This window comes from Bacillus rossius, chromosome 1 (genome assembly GCF_032445375.1).
Source record: "Bacillus rossius redtenbacheri isolate Brsri chromosome 1, Brsri_v3, whole genome shotgun sequence".
NCBI classification, from domain to species: Eukaryota; Metazoa; Arthropoda; class Insecta; order Phasmatodea; family Bacillidae; genus Bacillus; species Bacillus rossius.
In genome coordinates, this window is record NC_086330.1 from 241,678,155 (window position 1) to 241,696,007 (window position 17,853).

At 38.7% G+C, this 17,853-nt stretch overlaps 1 protein-coding gene across 2 annotated transcripts in view; it reads right to left on the minus strand.

The window, feature by feature from the left end:
• LOC134527420 (collagen alpha-1(V) chain-like) overlaps window positions 1-17,853 on the minus strand; it is a 311,179-nt gene that overhangs the window by 22,582 nt on the left and 270,744 nt on the right. The window contains exons 25-27 of one of the 2 annotated variants that reach the window (XM_063360093.1): window positions 16,028-16,257; window positions 8,478-8,674; window positions 5,427-5,611 (exon numbers count right to left, since the gene is read on the minus strand). In XM_063360093.1, coding sequence (XP_063216163.1) covers window positions 5,427-5,611; window positions 8,478-8,674; window positions 16,028-16,257 — 612 coding nt within the window. Of the gene's footprint in view, window positions 1-5,426; window positions 5,612-8,477; window positions 8,675-16,027; window positions 16,258-17,853 lie in introns of those variants that run through there. The other variant, XR_010074189.1, reaches the window with a different exon arrangement.

Sequence of the window (17,853 nt, forward strand, 5' to 3'; positions counted from 1 at the left end):
TACTTTGTGCAGTTCTCATGCAACCAACGGGAACACACTATGCATTTAATCCAGTCTTCTGTACTTTTTGTAGTATTGTTGTCCTCATTACACCCAACACATTCATCTTCGTCCCATTCACCATCACTGTCATCATACAAAATTGGCTGAGAAAATCCTTTGGTGTTTGGTTTTTTATGTTTGGTAGGCCTAACAGTCCTAGTTAGGATAGCTTCTTCTCTCCGTCTTTTTCTTTCTTCTTGTTCTTTTATTTTCTTCAGTTTGTCATGTTTTCCTTGGGTAATATGTTGTACATTATCCTTAGAATTTAGTACTTTCGAAACACTTGCACTCTTACCACGGGCTGTAGCTTTTTTTCTTAAGATTGGAATAGGTGAGATGTTGTTCAAAATTTTTGTTGGCGTGGGGTTGTCGAACTCTTTGACTCCGGAAACACTGGTGGGCCCTGACGAAGTTACAGGAGTCGCCAGGCATTCATCACTGATAGGCTGTTTGAAATGTCTTATAGGCAGAGCAGATTCGAGTGGAGGGGTAGACCTATCGGTGACTATGATTGCTTCTTGGTTTGATGTCAAACCAATGTCTGGAGAGTGTAGTTGAACTAAGTTCGTTTCAGTAGCTTCAGAAAGTGACGTTTCACTAGAACCTCTTGTGTCAGGGGTAATGATTGTTGAATCTTCGCTAGGTGTCAGGTAAACGTAGTCTGGTACTGCAGACATGTTTAGCGGAATAATTCCATATGCCTTGAAGCCAGAAACTGCATTTTATACAGTCGCTGATTTGGACCAAGCACATCCTAGCAACTTGCCAAATTGCAGTCTCGTAATTTGCCGCAATGGGTTGTTCCTCATGAACACATTACATTCTTTGTTGTAGTTAGACTTCAAAGATTTAAAAAAGCTTCTGTCAAGTGGCTGCAAGAAATGGGTCGTGTGACTAGGAAGGCTAAGCAAAATTATATCATTTTCATCAGCGAATTCAAGCATTTCCACATTGCTGCAATGGGAGGAGTGTCTGTCAAGAATCAACTGTACTTTTCCAGCAGGCATTCTTCGCAAAAAGTGATGTTTCAACCAGTCGAAAAATAATTCAGAGGTTATGTAAGCAGATTTCACGTTCATTGCAATCATGGAACCCGGAGGCATGCCATCACTGAACTCCTGTTTCTTATTCTTCCCTTTAAAAATGCAATAGAGAGGAATGTAGTTGCCCTCGCCATTGAAACAACGGAAATGGTTTCACCTTTTTCTCCAAACGTAATAGTGCTGACATTTTTTGATCCTTTTATTGCAACAACCTCTCCTTGTTTGTTGTTTAGTTACAACCCACTATCGTCCACAATTTAAATGTGCCCAGGCTTACCTATCAAATCATTTTCAGTCAAAACTTTTTCTAGTAGGTCAAAATACTGTTTTACAACTGTGTTATTCATTCCGAGATCTCTATTATTAGAAATACCCTCTGACTTTCGGACTGAGAGTTCAGGATTACGAATCAGAAACGATTGCAGCCAATCATAACCTGCTTTTTGGGCGTCTAGGTCAAAGTTGTGTTTAATTTTCATTTGTTCGGCTAGCTGGAAAGCCATTGACCGCATACAATCCCGCGATGGTGTAAAGCCATGTGTTTGCAGTTTCTGAATGTGAGGTACAATCTTTTTTTAATTTTCCGTGCCCAACAATGAGGATTTCAAATGACTACAAAAAGTTTTAAAAAAAATATTAAAGGCTGTACGAGGTTATGTGAGAACTTCGCAACTTTTAAATACGAACAAGAACACGCGAGTAATACGAACACTTCATGTAATAGGCTCATAAGCTATTATTTATATCCTATTTAAAAGTGGCCGAAAAATAATAATTTGATAGAATGATAAAAGTAACTATGGCATTAAATGTGTTCACTTTACCGCATACAGCCTATATTGTATTTTTGTTTTTTAAGTAGGCCTAACGGAGAGAAGAATTTACCTTAAACATTTGGAAATTAACCTACAAAATTCTTAACAATATGTTTTGTGACAAATTTTTTTTGTAGAAACGACATTACAAATCTACAGCATACTCACTAATAATATGTAGGCCCATTTAAAATGATGATCCATCTCTCCCACGATGGTCCATCTCTCCCACTTTATTTTGGTCCATCTATCCCGATCGTTAGGGAGAGATGGATCAGGCCGCCATTACGTCCCTGTTGTGCCCAGCGTAGCTACAGAACACTACAAAGATACGTTTAGCTTGTTTACATGTTGTAAGGAATAATGGTTCAAAAATATTGCAAAATACTTTCTCTACGAAACAACTGCGTTCACATTAACAAAATTTTTGACCTACCTGTTTTCTATTTTCTTTAATATCTTCTCAATTTACTCATACGAAGGAACTAAAACAACACAGCACGCGCAATACAGTGGCCACGACACATTACTACCAACCATGGGGCTTTCTATTAACAGGTTCGTGAACTATGCCACCGGTCCATCTCACCTGATGGTCCATCTCTCCTGGATTTACCCTATATATATATGATTCGTGTCAGCGCTATGATATAGTCGCCATTTTGATTTTTTCTTAATTCTACTTTGGTTTTATAATCAGTGACCTTTAAAACCCCCAGATACGAATTTTCATCGAAATTGATAAAAGCATTGACTTTTGGCCAGCTTTTTAGGATTTGGGACCAGTGTGCGTCGTGTCGGCGCGGAATGACGCGACTGGCCCCGGCCGCGCTCGTGAGTTCCAGTAATGGCGGCTGATATATAAAAAGAGGACGTCGGCCTCAGCAAGGGCAGTCTGAGAGTGAGTAGAGAGAGTTCAGGCGGGAGCTTTCCCGCGGCGGAGTTCTAGAGGTGATAGTGCCACGGGTGCGGCAGAGTGGCGAAGTCCTTGGACGAAGGTTCCAGGGCAGGGAGTGAGTGAGTGAGTGAAGTTGGGAGTTTTCCCGCGGCGGAGTTCCGAGCGAAGTTCCGAGCGAGGCGTCGAGCGGATCCTCGGTGAAGGCAAGTGCGTCGGCGGCGGCGGAGTACGGCGACGGAGTCCCGCGGTGGAGACCCACGAGGGGTTCTGCGGCGAGAGTTGCGCCAGAGGCGTGGCCCAGTGAGGTGTGTGGATTGTAAAAACGAGTGACTAGGGAAGCAACATTATTTTTAAGTGCAATTGATAATTTGCCATTTTGGAGGATTATTTGTAAGTGACATAAGTTTTGGCTGTCAATAAAACTGTGTGTAATAAAATCTTTAATTTGGATATTCTTTACGAACCTGCGGTATATCGTAACAATATTAAAAAAAATTCAATCAAGATGATGGTCAAGATGACGTTGGTAGCTTTGGGGACATTTAATTTTTGAGGAACATAACAGGACCTTTTACTAAGAAAGTTTGACCTCGAAAATGGAAAATTCTGAGAAGATTTTGATGAAATTGGGAATAAATTTTGAAGGTTGTAATGACGTCATGCACTTTGAATTCGGCGCGGCGTGGTCGTCACCCCTCCTACCCATTCCCCCTCCTTACCCCTTTAGATATGTCACGATTCCTTCTCCTTCCAACTGGTAATTGATCCCCCACCCTTCAGGTTTACGGCGCTTGCGCTGTTCCCCTAATGGGGCGCGGCTTTCGAGGATTTTCGGCGCTGGGTCTCGAGGCTTTTTTCAGCTGTCGCTACCGACTGTGTCGGGTCACTTTGCATTTTAGCAGCATGTAGTTCCTTTTGTAACTCTATAAGTAAGTTAGGGGTACGGTGCTGTCGAGCTCTCGGCATGGTAGGCCCTAAGCTTCTTCGCGGAACTTGGGTTTGTGTGCTTGGGCACCAACAGGTTGTGGCCCTGTTCTTAACGTTATGTGATCGTTATGTAGCCTTTTGAAATTTGTTCTAAATTATTTGTTTCGGCTTGCCACTTGGAAATATACGTTTGGAATGTTTCAATAGGGTAACCATGTCAAGTTGTCTCGTGGTACGTACGGTTTTGTGGCTCAATAATTTTTAAATTCCTTTTTTTTTTTTTTGTTGTAACTGTATCTTGCTTTGCCAGTTCTTTATTGTTGTTTGGTCTACGTTAATAGTTTAAGCCGTTTGAGGCATGATGCGCTGTATCTATTTGACTCTCTCTCTTTTTGTCATTCACAACTGGCTAGCTTTGCTTTGCGAGAGTCCGATTACGGGACCTGATAATGTAAAATATAATGGTTTCATGTTATGCTTATAATTTTGTACACGAATTGAATGTTACAGTTGCAGGGATCAGTATTATACATGTTTGAGCGAATTATTCAACTATGTAAAAGCATTTTCTGTAAGAAACTATTTGTATCTATTTCTAATGTACCTATTTACAGTTGAAAGATAATAATTAAAGGAGACGTAAACATAAAATTTAACTTTGCTTGTACCTACAATAACACACCTCTAGTAGCCATTCTTAAGTCCAGCTTAGGACTTCGTCATTTGTTTTAAGGTACATATTTTGTGAGGGTACTTTTTATGTTTATCCATGCGTGGGTTAGAGGTTATTTGCTGATCTGCAAAAAGTACCCTTCAAGGTCATGGACACAATCCAAGATTGAGGCCGACAATCCCAATCTTTTCACCGGCATCGGTTTCAGGAGTAACGAATACAGACTACTTTATTGTTTTTAAATAGTTTCCTGACTGAAACTCATTTTTAAAAAAAACATTTTGAACTATTTTAAACTTAACTTAAACTGACAGCATGAAGACATATTATACCTATAGAGTTATGAATTAACTCTTTGTAGGCTCTATCGTATTTGTCGTATAATTTTTAGTTTAAGAATATAATTTATAAATATTAACATAATTGTAAATATTCTCATAACCTATTAAAAATATTTAAAAAATCATATATTTTTATTAATATATGGTATACCAAAATAAAGAGAGTTTTATGAGAGAATTTTGATAAAAATGGTTATTACTAGAGACTGGAAAGATTCGCGAGTTCATTGACCTTCAGGATAGTCTCCACGATCCTCTGTCTACTTGGGCAAACGGCGCCTGTTCACTGGGTGCTGAATTTTGAGACGTCTCAAGTCGGTAACTTGTGATGGGATACTTTTTTGATTGATGGTCTCTGATTGGCCGAGAGTCCTACATATTAACAGTGAACCAATAGCAGAAGCAGCAAAACGCTATAATGATTTGAAATTTAACATATCACGAAATGAATCCGCGAATTTTTCCTGTATCTAGTTATTACAAAAAATAAATTATTTCTCGCTGTTGGTTCACGATATGATAGAAATACGATTCCGCTTTTATGGTGTCAAAACCATTAAATAAAAAGGCTACCATTGAAATATGTACAAAATATAATTATTTATGATTAAAAAGTTAAAGTAGAAATAAGTAAACGATGTGAGCCGAGCAATGCAGGAGGCCGGGAAGCGAGGGCCGGACACTCACTCGCGAGCCGCCGCGCAGGTGGGAGTACCAGTCGCTGCCGGCGCTGTCCTTGCGCCACGGGATGTTGGTCATCTGGCTGGTGTGCACGTCGGGGAACACGCATGTCTCTCCGCTGCCGCTCATGTTGCAGAACACGTACACGGCGTCGTCGGGCATGCCGAGGTTCGGGTCGATCCAGTACCAGCCTGCGCACACAACCTGCTCGGCACGGTGCTGCCAGGACACACTAGTTACATACTGTACTGCATTTACATTATTCTCTACTGTCTTCAACTCAGCTCCTTCAGAAACTTTCTTTTCCGCAAGTGCGAAATGTACTTGACTTTGCCACCATCCAACGGGTTTTCTCGGCCACACCTGTTTCCCCCACCACTTGAATCCTTAAATCTTTACCCAACTTTTGCACTTTATGACATCAGCCCACGACTCGATAAGGTGCGGATAATACACGAGATTGGCTGGATACAAATGAATAATTAACAAAACTTCTTCCTCTCCGCTCTCTTGAGTGCGCAAATCTAGTGACGGAACTAACTTTCATTTAAATACTGATGTTAAGTACCAATAACTTTTGCTGGGTATTTAGATAAACATGTTAATTTATCCTTGATACATAGACTATGCAAGCGCGAGTATATATTATTTAATAAAGGAGGTAAAGCAATACTGCCAGGCTGCCACAGTGACGCTCTAAGAGGCACAGAAAACATCATATAGTAAATATGGTCCAAGTTCAAAATTTTACAGGGTTTTTGAAATAAAAATTGGGGACTTTACTGATGGGACTCTGGGCTGGCTGTTCTGTTCACTCGTCAGCGCAAGTGGCGTGACCAAGTAATTGGGGACGGGGCTGGCGCGGCGCGCTGCTGGCTTGCTGACTGCACTTTTTCTTTTCTAGTTTGTTTGTCCGACCGCGCGCCAGCTCAGCCACTGGCCGCGGTCACTGGGGCGCGCTGTCGCAACAGGCCGCGCGGTGTGGCCGCATGACTGGGTGGAGGGGGCAGCCTGCTCAGTTGTCCTGGTTAGTTGTTTGTAAATTTGGTTTCAATAACCAGGGATTGTGCTGGTAGGCGCGGCGGTGCGCGGAGATTTAAGCGGAAGTTAGCGAGAGGTTGAAGCTCACTCTGGCGGAGGCTATGCCTCTTGTAAGTGGTAACGAGTCCCGTAGTTTGTAATGTTGTCAGTGGTAACGAGTAGACTAAGTTTGTGATGTAGTCAATTTAGGCTCACTGGTCGTGTTGCTTCACGACTGGGTAGTGAGTCGGCAGAGTCATTATTTGAAAATGTAAAGTTCATTCGGGTTTTCAAGGGCAGGAGAGGCCCCTTTGTTAGTTTTAAAGTGATGGATTAAGAATTATTCAGCATATTTAAAAATTTGAGTATTGAACTATCGTTTTATAGCTGTTATAATAAATTCTGGTTTTAGATACTCTGAAGTTAACGCATTAGAAAGGATTAGGGAAGAGTTTGTTGAAATTCTTTCTCTCTATCTCTATGGTCATTTAGTAGTTATTACGTGAGTCATAACTGAGAAATAGTTGTGAATTTTAATTGCAATTTTAATCATTACCTGTAACAAATACCTGTTGCTAGATACTGGTTTTGAACCTAAGAAATTTAATAAAAAATGTAAATTGGGTTTTGAATTTAGTGTTAATTTATTTTTAAGTATCGCCATTTATTTATCTCTCTAGACATCCATACGAAATAACGGACCTATTCGTTTCGATCCTAGGATGAAAAGTATTTTATCAAGAGTGGAATTGTAAGAATAAACCTCTTGTTAGCCTAAGCGAGTATGTCTACTATGTTACAGCTTTCCCCCCAATGAAGTTAAAGAAAAGTCAGTATAGTTTTCGATTGATTGATTTCTGATCGAATTATTTTATTGAATTTATATGATTTTTATTTAATTTTAACCACCGTGTTACGATATTATCCAAACAACATAAAATTAAGTATTGCGAAGTACAGACGTCATTTATTTTGTTTTCAAAAAGCTACAATAGCCTTTATGCAAACACTTTCGTAGAAAGTCACGGGTCTATCTTATGAGGTTTCCTTGATAGTGTCTTTGTGTAGGAAGGGCCTACCAGAATGGTGTGCTTAAAGAGTGAATGTTGCAATAGAATTCGTGCATGATCTGCGCTGCAACAAACTGGTGGGCCCAGATAAAACGGATCTATTGCTGACTGAGAGGTAAATACTTTTAAACGGGGCACGCAGTTGCGCAGTTGGCACCATAAAAGTTCTACAGTTTCATGGCATATCTATCACGTCTAAAGTTTAACGCAGAAAGCATTTGATAAAACTTGCCAGAGACTAAAATAAGGCAGTTACAAGAGTGTTACATGGCTTTATTGCCACACCAGTCAGCTAGATGGCAGAACGTGTTCCCAGTATAAACATAATGAATTCGTTCGAAATTTATGAAGCCAAAAATTTGTCAGCAAAATTTTCTTTCCTATAGGACTAAGTCAAAAATTTAATTTGATTGCTACATGAATTGTGTGGTAAAAATTTATATCAACTCTAATGAAGGTGACAATTGTTGCCACAGAAAAAACACACACACACATAAATATTTACAATTTACTTACAAATATTTTTGTAGTGACACCTAGTGCTGCTAGGGAATTTTTTTCGCTCTCAACTATCTTGATAGCATTTAGCTGTCCGGTAATGTCTTGTAATAGCGTTTGCATTAGTTGGATAGCTATTAAATACTAGCGCAAGACTGTTTGAATAACAAAGAAATCTATAGAGTTAAAGAAATGTCATGAGATGGCATGCTATGATGTAGCTGTCACTTTATATGTTACCATCGCCTTCTTGCAATACCAAAAAACATTGCCAAATAGTGCTTAGGCTAATGTGCGTGATGATAGTTATTAAGTATGAGTTTAAATTTCTGTTTTGGAACAGTCACCTGTACAAGCTATGGACCTTTAAAATAGTATCCAGTATGTAAAGACTACTGTTGGGCCAATGCAAACGCGGCAACAGAGGGACGAGGTACCCATGCAAGGAAACAGAGCACAAGAGCCTTGCCGTCCTTGAACTGCGGGTGGCCGTAGAAGAGGTCGCGGCACGTGCGCACGGGGTTCTCGCGCACGCCGACCGGCTTCCTGATGCGGTCCAGCTCCTGCCGCATGGCGTAGATGGAGCTGTACATGTCCAGGAACTTGCCGCCCAGGTCGTCGCCGGCGTCCGCCTGGCGCCGCCTCTCCTGCGGCTCCTCGGCGCCCCTGCGCCACACCACCACTCACCACCACTCACCACCACTCACCACCACTCACCACTCATCACCACTCATCACCACTCACCACCACTCACCACCACTCATCACCACTCATCACCACGTAGCTCGCCGCACACATCCAGTTACAGAAGTACACACGGGAAACCGTTTTGTGGGCCACAACATTTCTTTCATTATCAATATGATGATGATGGTGATGGGTATCGTGAAACACAGGCAAAACCAAGCTGATGGCAGCCGTGACGTCCGTATGCTTGCCGAGGCAGGAGACTCCGCGATGGTTTGTCATTGCCTTCCGAGGGATGACGGTGAGAGGGACACGCAAACACCTAGTCGTGAACCCAGGGAGAAGGTTTGAAGTATCCCCTCCCAAGCCCCACCAGCCAGACACGTTAACCACTAGATACAATGGCCGAATATTGTCAATGTAAACACTACAAAATATAATGTGTTTAAAGACAAAACCAAGTTCTGTTGTGTCTAGTAAATGACTTAATAGTCACAGAAAATGACACTATAAATCGTTTTGTTAACAGTAGTATATATTGGTAGATGGTAGGTGAGGCTACTGGGGCCGGAGTGAGGTGCATGGGGTCGGTGTCTACCATTTTGGATGACCTTGACCTTAACTTTAAGAATTTGCTAAATATTTGCCAAAATTCATCCCAAATGTGCGAAAATAACTCCAAATTTCCAGGTTTTAGAAAACAAAATTTGCCAAAAAACTAAAAAAAAAAAAAGAGGGAAAAATAAAATATCCCCTTTTAAAAAAATTCCCATTTTGAGTAGAATTGCTTGTTTATTCCCCAAAAAAAGTCGAGGGTTTAAAAATTCCTACAAGAGGCTTAAATTCCCCAATTACCAGTCTCCATTTAGCCTCTGAGGTCATGATCCAAAAATTCGGAAAAAAATAATACTAAAATCATTAAAAAATCACCTACTAATATTATGATTGATTCGATCGTTTCAGTCCATATTTAGATTCTTGGCGGATGCAAAAAGTTATTTTAGATAAATAATATTTCTTTATAATTCAAAAATAAAATAATTAATTTTAATTTTCCACCATAAAAGACTTGGTTTCAAATGCAAAAAATAAAAAACTTAAAAAATTATTTAGGTTTTTAAATACTTAGATTGTGCTTTACTATTGACATGAGTAGTGTGTATTTGCTGGTTCTGCCACTGGAGTCGGAGTAGGATTGAGAATGGGGTCAATGAAAGACCACCTTGACTCACGGTGGCCATCTTGGTTTAATTTGACCTTCAAAATTTATCAAATATCTTAAAAAATAACTAAAAATCCTCAAAATCTCTAACATTTCCCTATTTCGTAGGGAAAAATTCCTTTTTTTTAGGGAAAATTTCTCATTTTATTGCTAAAAAAACATAAGTTTGAAACTTCCCCATGGAGGCTTAAATTCCCATGGGCAAGCCTCCAATATACATCTAGAGAGAAGCTTTGACCTTGAGTTCACCGCCATATTCGATCACATCACATATGCCATCTTGAAAATCCACAATTTTCATCCAAAAAACGAGAAAAAAGTTAAAATTAAAAAAAATTAGAACATACTTATGGAGTCCTCGGTTCTAACATGGTGAGAGCAAAGTGAGAGCAAAATCGACAAAGAGGAAGCACACTTGGAAGCTTGTGAACTTCTCCATTGTTCAGCAAGGATAGAGATCCAGCATAAGCCGAAATATTTAGTATTTTTTAAATTTTAAATACATACATATTTTTTGTTATTTACTGATCTTGATTTAGGAATATGTGCATTAGTTTTCTTCGTATGCTCCTGAATATTTCTGTCAATATTTTGTTGGTTTTACCAAATGCTTCTGATCATTCCTGACGAGACTTGTGTTGGTTATCTCCATGAGCTCTTGATTATTCAAGTCAATATTTTGTTGGATTTCTCCGAGTGCTGTTGGTTATTTCTGGCGAGACTTCTGCTGATATTCTCCTAATGTTTCTGGTTATCCCTGAGAAAAATATGCCTGCATTAATTTTTTTCGTTATTAGACAAGCAATTTTATTTGGAATTTCGATTAGTAAGTGAATACCTTTTACTTAATCATCACTAACTATATATTTTATCAGGTGGAATTTAGATAAATAAATACTTATTACTCAGTCTATTAGTACGCCTTGATACACCTGAGAAACACTAACTCGCAAGACGAACTTCCTTCTCCTGGGTGTCTTGCGAAGCCCTCCTTCTCTTGCAATCGTGAAGAGAGCATCCCGCATCCCACATAAGAAATAAATAATATTTACCTAAACACAACACATGGCGACATCTATTGGCAAGAATCTGGACTACATGCAAAAGTTTTCTGCGTGAGTTAAATTAACTCTCGCAGCTGAATGGAGGCCAAGACAGTTAGAGGCATGTAGTCTCTTAGCCTCGTAGAGTTGTAGCCCAATAGCCTCATTGTATCGTAGCTAGTTGAAGCCCTGTATACTTGCAGCCATTTAGTCTCGTCGTCTCGTAGTCTTGTAGTTCTGTAGTCTCGTAATGTCGTTGCCTTGGAGCCTGGAAGCCTTGTAGACGTTTAGCCACACAGTCTCGTGGATTCGTAGTCTTGTAGTCCTGTAAACTCGTAGTCTCGTATCCTTGGAGACGTTTAGCATCGTAGCCAAGTAGCCTTTGTTGTCATGTAGCCTCGTAGTCTTGGTGCCTTGTAGCCTCGTAGACTTGTAGCATCATAGCCAAGAAAATCTGTAGCAATCTCGTCTCGTAGTCTTATAGACTTGTAGTCATGTGGCCTTGTAGTCTTGTAGCTTCGTATCCAAGTAGCTTGTAGTTTTGTAGCTTCATAGTCAAGTCACCTTGTAGCCAGATGTCGCTGGAGCAATTAGGCCTAAGAGAACAGGAGCCGAAGATAATTTGTGACAAAAACTTTTAGAGTCATGACTTTTGCAGCCAAAGACTATTGTAGCCAAAGAATTTTGGAGCCAAAGACGCTTGGAGCCCATGATTTTTGAGCCAAAGACTGTTGAGGACAAAGACGTTTGGAGCCAATGACATTTGGAGCCAAAGACTGTTGGAGCCAAAGACTTTTGGAGCCAAAGACGGTTGGAGCTAATGAGTTGTGGAGCCAAAACAGTTGAAGGCATTGTATCATACAGTATTAACACGAGACAAGAGTGGTACTACTAGATAGCAAATTCCTAAGTTAGTCGCCACTATAACAGTACACTCTCAAATCGGTTAAACTGTCCAAAACGTTGTGTGACACTATAAGGTGACAACCTAACTTGCTGGCTCAAACTTTATATGACACATATATAAATATTTGATGTGAGTTGCCTGATTATTTGGTTTAAGAATTAGTATTCTCCATTCTGTTAAGAATTATCAGAACAAATTCTGAATAAATACTATTTGTGTCCGATTCTTCAACAGTTAATAAGTTTGATTTGATATTCGTTATTGCAACATGATTTAAATTTCCCTGAGCGCCAGCTAACCTTACTTATACTAATGACTACTGCCTGACCAATGAAAGTTATCATCATTTAATCAAGAATCTGGATAACAACATTGTATTTGACCATTCATCAAGTTGCAGAATTATATTACCATGCATATACGTGTGTATTCCTAGTTTCAATTATTTGTGATAATATTATTTAAGTTACACACTTAGCACTGTGGTACTCAAGTTAACAAATACAACATTGACGTTCCAAATTCCAACTTGAGAGTTTAGCCAGACATATAAACATGATAGTTTTAATGTAGGTCAGCAAATATCTGTATACAAGTGAAATATCTAATCCACATAAATCTTATTGCGCCGTGCTAAATTCTGTGTCAGTAGATCATGGAAAACTCTAATTATTCCAAGGTACTCATTGGGAGTTATTGCAACACAAATATTAACCATTATGAATGGGTATCAGACCAAGCAAAAACTTGAAAACAAAACAATTACTTCAACTGAAATGTAAGATAACAAACTAAACTTAAATCAGGGCAAATATAGTGTATGGGTGCTGCAATTTGGAACGGTATAATTAAGGGTGAGCAAGGACACATAGTAAGTTACACAAAATTATATAAACAATACCAATCATTACAAAGTACATACCGTGATGTAGACTATATTCAATTACTAATGATCAAAAGGATATTGGCAGACTCTATTGTATTCGTCCAGTCCTCGACGATTCCGCTGATGACTTTTCAATAACGATGAATGGGAAGTCTTCAAACGTCGGCAGTAACACTCGCGGATCACAGTCGGCAGTTCATTCAACACCTTCTTCGACGAATTCTACACCGCTACCGACGATCATTCTCGACGTGCTGCTGGGCTCATCGTAGTTACTCTCGATTACCCCACCATCAACTAGGTGTCTCATCAATGTTCAGTAAATCTTCTGCTCGTCGAATCACCAGTTCTCTAACAAATGTGCTTACAGGCTGTGCTGTAAAATGTCTCTCTAGTCAAAATATTCAGCATAGCATACCTTCAACTTATATGCTCATACAAGTTGAGGATAGCACTTCCACACAAGTACTTCGTAGATTATCTTACGGAATATTCTTGGATGTCACCGTAGTTTAATCAAAAATATAACTCATCAATCACAAGTCTCTTTCTTGTAACATTTAAACACTTTTGAAGTATTAATTGACTCAAATATACTAATTCAAACCCACTACGGGCACTTACATATCCACACCAAAATGGTGGCACCAAACATTCTCTCTGTTTTAAAAATTTTTAATAAAAGTTTCTTTGATCAAAAGATTGTTTTTTTCTTTTTACAAGTAGAACATATCATACTGCTCTGCCCATGGCACACACCTAATGTTTGTTTCTGAATTTAAAGAAATTGATTTCACATTGCATACAGTAATTGATAAAATAAATTAACCAATATTATGTTTCCTAAAAGGTGAAATAAAATTAATCAAATAAATAAAATATACAATTATGGAATATGTAATATTACAGTATCTTGCAACCAATCGTATCCTACTGATGAGATCATATCCTATCAAGTTGAATTTTCGTACAAATGTGTGTGTGTCGTTTTCGTTAAATGTGCTTCCTTATTTGAATGTGCTTCCAAATGTGCCTTTTGTCGAGTGTGCTTCACTACGTGCTTTCAATTTTTGAATGTCCTTCCAAATATATATATTTTAAATGTGTTTCCTTTTTTCTGAATATCCTTCATTTTTCCCGAATGTGTTTCTTTTTTGAATGTGCTCCCTTTTTGAAGACGAATGAGCAACGAAAGTCTGTACTCAGGACATGATTGATCTCAAGGTTCAGATACGACTGGTATATGCCTGACATTTAACATGACCTTTTTAATTTTTGGTTGCATATAGGTGAATAATAACTCTTTGTTCGCAGACGCTTGGCCTATGCGCATGATTTTGTACATAATCTGTTTGAAATGTTCGCTGAGCATCGACAAAAATATTTTTTGGCTATTGACTGGGTGTGTTTGACCACCTACTGGACGTGCCGGGCTACCAGCTGGATGTGTCTGGCCACTTACTGGAGGTGACTATCCAACCTCTGTGTGCCGGTTAATCGACTTAAAACACATGTTAAGGCATTCAAAAAACTCGATCGCCTTCTAAGAAGACTGCAGACATCGAGAAACGCTTGTAATTTGCTTGTTTTTTGTACTTGTAGCATTTATGTAAAAATATTATTTGTAATTTTTTTTTCAAAAATCTCTAATTTTCTGGTAATTTTAATTGAATTATCTTTTATTGCATCATGAAAGGATGGAACTAGGGTGATTGAAACATTACAAAATTAATAAGTGATATTTTGATGAATTTTTTACATTTTTCCGAATTTATAGCTTATGATTTACAAAATTTCAAAATGGTGACCAATATGGCTGACAAGATGGCGGGCATGCTGACAAAAAATTATTCCTGAACTCCAACGGGTAAAAAATTAAACTAATATGGCAGCAGTGCAATCTAGCAGAAGTAAAAATACATCGGATCCAAGATGGCGGCCTCCAGCAGACGAAAAAGATAGTTGTCATGATGTTATACTGGCTGACATAATATCTGCCTTGGAATTGGTGGTGGTAGTTCAGTCACCGGTCTTCCGTGGACGAATGATCCGTCACTATTTTTTTTTGCTCTCAATGTGTTCAAACCGAAGACTCCATGACCATAGGCGTGCCCAGACATTTCCATTAGGGGGGCCCTGCTAAATTTTTAAATCAGAAGCTGAATTTAGAATGTTAAATAGCCTAAATACATTCACTCATTGCCGTGTTTATATTTTTGTGCAGTATCAACGAGATATGTTTACTAGTTAATATTTACATCCGTATAATTTTAACAATCTTGAAAATATGTTTTTTTTTCCAAAGACAATGTTTAAAGGGTACTTACACATTTCCCCCCCTCGAATTTTCCAATCGCTTAGTCCAGATCTACCTTGAAATGAACTTTTTTTTAGTGAATGCTGCAAACACAGCAATTCAGACAACAGAACTTTAACAAACCTCTTTTTTTTTTTTTTTTGCTTGGCCATGACCTCGTTTTTTAAATAAACTAAGGCTGCTGTATTTCCAGAACGATAAAATGTTTAAAAATAATGATAATTAGCACGCTGCAATACTGAAAAACAGTTTGAGTGTCACAGTGCCAGGAATATACGAATATTAACGAACGCATTAGAGAAAATGCCGATCTGAGTGATTACATTAGGGGGCGCCATGGCCCACCTGGCCCCCTCTGTAGGCACGCCTATGTACATGACATAAGTGTGTTCATTTATTGTATAATGTTTTATAAATTTTAAAAATTTTCCCGATTTTTGGGATGAAAATTACGTATTTTCAAGATAGTGGACGTGACATGATCCAATATGGTGGTGATGTCAAAGTCAAAGCTCCCATCCAGAAGCTTATTGGAGGTTTGCCCATGGGAAATTGAAGCCTCAATAGGGAAGTTCCAAATCTTTAATTTTTTGAGCAATAAAATGGGAAATTTCCCTAAAATTGGATATTTTCCCTCGAAATATAATTTTTTTTAAAAGAATTTTGAGGAATATTCAGTAATTTTTGAGGAATTTTGAGGAACTTTGAAGGTCAACCAAGATGGCCACCATGACATCAGGGCGGTCTGTCATTGACCCCATCCTCAAGTTTCACTCGGACTCCAGTGCCATAACCGGCATACATACTAGCGACAATATGTTCGATTCCTCATCTAATATCCCTTGTTTGCACTGAATGTTTCCTCGCTGTGTACAGGACTTCACCCGGCTCGTTGGTGTCGTGGGTACAGTGTTGCAGAGTGCACAACCTGTTGGAAGGCCAGGCTGTTGTACTCACGGGGATGGCACAGACCGCCGCTCCCTCTCCGACTCCCGCTGGAACAGCAGCTCCGGAGGGATCATGGGCACCTCTCCGGGAGGTCCTGGCGAGCCCGGGGGTCCTGCGGGTCCTTGCTCGCCCTTGGAGCCCGCCACCCCCTCCGACCCTTTGGGGCCAGCAGGTCCTTCCATCCCTGGCGGGCCTGGAGGACCGTCGTTACCCTTCTGGCCCATCGGTCCTGCTGGGCCCTGTCGTAGGTCACACGTGGCAGCTGGCTTACCTACTTACTTACTTACTGCAATACTCGGCGGAACTATAGCAAAGGTTTACTCTGTAAAATATTATTAATATTTCTTCCTACCCGTATATATATATATATATACAAATAAAAATAATTTATATCTAACTAAAAACCAAAACCACATTATGCCAGTAATAACTACATAGGGCTTGAAGAGTTACATCAGCAATTTTGGAGTATTCAGTGCATTGAACCATCTTTAATATGTTTGTAAGAACCTTGCTCTTAATTATTAATGTTTAGACACCTGGTCAAATAAGATTAAAAACTTTGTAAACAACATCTATTTTATTAAAAACATCAAAATTCGTATGGTATCAAATTACAAAAATTAAAGCCACGGTAAATTAATATATGTTTTACCTCCTTAGTACTTGTATTGGAGGGAAAAATACAGTCATGAAAATGAAATAAAACTTAATCTGGTACAGCCGCCATGCTATGCGAACATAACGCATTTACACTCGTGGTCACTTGGGACCAGAGAGTGTCAATAAATTATGCTATGTCACTATATATTATGAACTACAGTCCATAAAATGTTGGCTTGTAAGTGACGTAAAATATTCCAAACAAATTAAACAGTCAGTACTGTTTTACTGATCAATGCATAGTATTGGTTGTCTGCAAGATTGGCTTTTCGTTAACTGCTATTACAGAATGAAAAATGCATGGATGGACCACGATGAACGTTGGAAATGTAACTTTATCTTTCTCAGTAATATCCTATATTTTACAAAGTGGCATAGACTTTGTCCAAAATCACGACCATATAAATAATTTTCTAAAGTCGTGTCACCTACACTGTACATAAAATAATGACGGTACAGTAATACATTTAACTATTAAATAAATTTAAAGTAGCAGGTGAAATAATATATATTAAACATAAGTATTACCACTATTAATTTAGTAGGTAATACTGTTATAACTATTCGTAAAGTACACACTATAACCTAAATACTTAAATCAACAAGCAAGAAAACCATATCAAAAAGAGTAAAAAAATATATTTTTTATTTTAATGTATTCAATTTTTGTAAAGTAATTTATATACGAGAATATAAATGTGATCAAGATTTAAAAATAACTTTAAAAAACTGAAAATTTTTAATTGTTGGAAAATAAATAAAAATATTGCATCTGAACATCAATCATATTGGGAGATTCTAAGTTTAAATTTTATTAAAACTACTCATTAAAACATACCCGTATCATCTACAAAAGTTATTACATTTCTTACAAATAATTCATCCTTTTAGACTAACTGTACGTGTACATTTTTCTTGGGACATGTTATTCGAACCCGATTAAGCTGACTGCAGTTCCGAAATTCACTTCAGCTCTTGATACAAAGGTATGCGCGTGACCTATCAGAGTAGTCCGGCCCTCTCAACAGCAACACATTCGTGAGTTTGTCACCGAGGACTATCAACGTCAGTCAATTAAAGCAGGACGTTTCATAAAGCAAATAATAATTTTTTTTATTGAATGTCGGCCCAGAGACATTTAGCGTGTACACACAATAGTGAATAGCCACGTA